Source organism: Pistacia vera, unplaced genomic scaffold (genome assembly GCF_008641045.1).
Source record: "Pistacia vera cultivar Batoury unplaced genomic scaffold, PisVer_v2 Contig205, whole genome shotgun sequence".
NCBI lineage: Eukaryota > Viridiplantae > Streptophyta > Magnoliopsida > Sapindales > Anacardiaceae > Pistacia > Pistacia vera.
The window spans coordinates 291,673-294,062 of record NW_022196008.1 but is presented as its reverse complement, the minus strand read 5'-3'; the positions used below and the strand labels follow the sequence as shown (position 1 = coordinate 294,062).

The following is a 2,390-nucleotide window of genomic DNA, read 5'->3' as shown; positions in this document are numbered from 1 at the left end:
AATATTATGTGTAATTGTAAGCATAAATGGCATCACTCCTTGTCAAATTTACCATGCTTAACATGACATGAATGGTATTGATTGATTCAATGGTGATGATGATCAAAGGTTGATGATGATCAAATAGTGTAATATGCATAAGGTTGTTGATGAACCAAACCATGGTTAATGGATGGTTGATCATTTTTCAATGACAATTTTAATTAGACTAAGATTTGATTTGAAAGAGCTTAATGCTAAGTCTAGTGAAAGTTTTCTTATATCCTTAGTTAATGATGGCATATTTGGTTGAAATTGTTACTGAGTCCATGAATTTTATGTAATGTTACAACTTGCATTTTTTTTTTTTTTTAATTTCATACCAATGTGCTTGCATATTTCATTTTATATGAGTTCATATATCTTATTTCATGTTGAAATCCCCTCTATTGTTTAATGAATGTGTTCATTTTAATGGAATGTTTTCATTATGCAATGAATATTTGTTTATGTGATAAATAAATGTTAGTTAGAGGTTGATCATGAGTTGTTTGAATTAGGTGAATAGTTTACCTAATTAGGATATTTTATTTTTCCATGAATACATGATTAACTTCTATGTTTTATATCTACATGGATGCATTAGGTTGTAATTTATGTGATGGATATAAAACATTTTTTAATCAAAGGTTAAACGTTATAATCTCCTAAATAATAATATTAAGTCTATGCCTTCCATTATGGGCCGATTAATTCTTTGGCATAAAATTAGAGATCCCAAGATTTCTATTATGACATGGAATTGATTGTCTTAATTCTTGAATAGAAATTTTCATTGTACGCAAGATTTCTATTATGTGAGGGTATAATGGAAATTCTATTTTAAGAAAGCATAATGGGTGGGATTTAACTAGTTTAGGGTACCAAGATTTTTATTATGTGAGGTATCCAAAACTAGAGACAAGGAAATGAATCATAACTTATATAGTGATATAAAAGGAAATAGTTTCCTACTTATTAAATTTAATTAACTAAGATTTCTATTATGTGAGGTTTAATTAAATTAACAAGAATTTGATTCCCCACTAGAAATTTATTCCAACGAAATTTTTGAATTGTCATTTAGGGGAGTATGGGATTTGAGTAAAATAGTGGGAGCTAATAAGATTAGCATTAAAGGTTTAAATTTACAAGACACTAATAAAATTTTATTTTTTCCTTGCAGTCTCTTTCGATAGTTTTGTGATATTTAATTAGTGAAAATGAGCAATAACTTCCTTTTGAGGATTCTTGATCATAACAAGCTGATCGAACTCAATTCTAATGATCAATTAAGGAATTTGGGAGTTATTCTCTATTCCAAAAAGGCCAGGTATGTCTTAGAAGAACCCTTTCCACTTTCTTTGCCTCCTGATGCCAAATTGCAAGAAAAGAAAGTTTTCAATAAGTGGTAGAAGGATGACTTACAAGCTTGAACCTACATGCTAGCTTCAATGAAGGCCGAGCTTCAGTGTTGGCATGAAAAGATGCAGAGTGCGAATGGGATATTGCTCGCTTTACAAGAGTTGTATGGTGAGAACTCAATGGTGAAGGAATATGAATCGTGTTTGACATTGTTCACAATGAGGCTTACGAAGAGAGTTTCCCCAAATAATCATGTAATCAAGATAATTAATATCATCGGGCAATTGCGTACACTTGAGATTGTGATACTAGATAGTCTTGAGGTGAATTTGATTCTGCAATCCCTTCCACCAAGTTTCAAGCCCTTCATTACAAATTATAATCTCGATACGATTGAGCACACTCTTGCAGAACTGGCGAATGAGATTCAACAGTTCTATAAGCAGGGAAGAAAGGAGAAGGCCCAAGAGGATGTTTTTGCTTCTAGTAAGACTAAGAAGATGCAATGAAAGCAAAAGAAATGTCCAAAAGTTGGACCAAAGATAAAGCTTTTTAGGAAGGATGCTTCTGAGGCCAACAAGGAAAAAGAATAAAAGGCAATGTTTCCACTGTAAGAAAGATGGACATTGGAAGAGGAATTGTCTTCTGTATCTCGAGAGCTTGAAGAAAGCTCGAGCAGATATGTTCCATTTTTATGTTATAGAATTTGAATTAACACTAATTAAGTGTTAATTCAAATGATAATTCTTGGCTATTAGATTTAGCTACTACATCTCACATTTGTGTTTCATTTCAGGCACTGCCTAGTAGTTCTGAATTGTCAAAGGATGAAGACATTTTTGTAGGGATTTAATCGAATAAAGGGCACAATAGGAAACACAAATTTTATTTGAAACCCATAAACCCGGATCATAGATCAATGTTAAAAACCCGTTAAAACAAAGATATACATAAGATTAAACAAATAGTATAATCAAATCTTCGATTGGAGGCTCCTTCAGATGTTA

At 31.6% G+C, this 2,390-nt stretch overlaps 1 protein-coding gene across 1 annotated transcript; it reads left to right on the top strand.

Annotated features, from left to right (window-relative positions):
• Positions 1-1,460: 1,460 nt before the first annotated feature.
• On the top strand, positions 1,461-1,892 carry LOC116128916. The gene has a single exon (XM_031414673.1). The coding sequence runs from the start codon at positions 1,461-1,463 to the stop codon at positions 1,890-1,892; it is 432 nt and encodes a 143-aa protein (XP_031270533.1).
• The last annotated feature ends 498 nt before the right edge of the window (positions 1,893-2,390 follow it).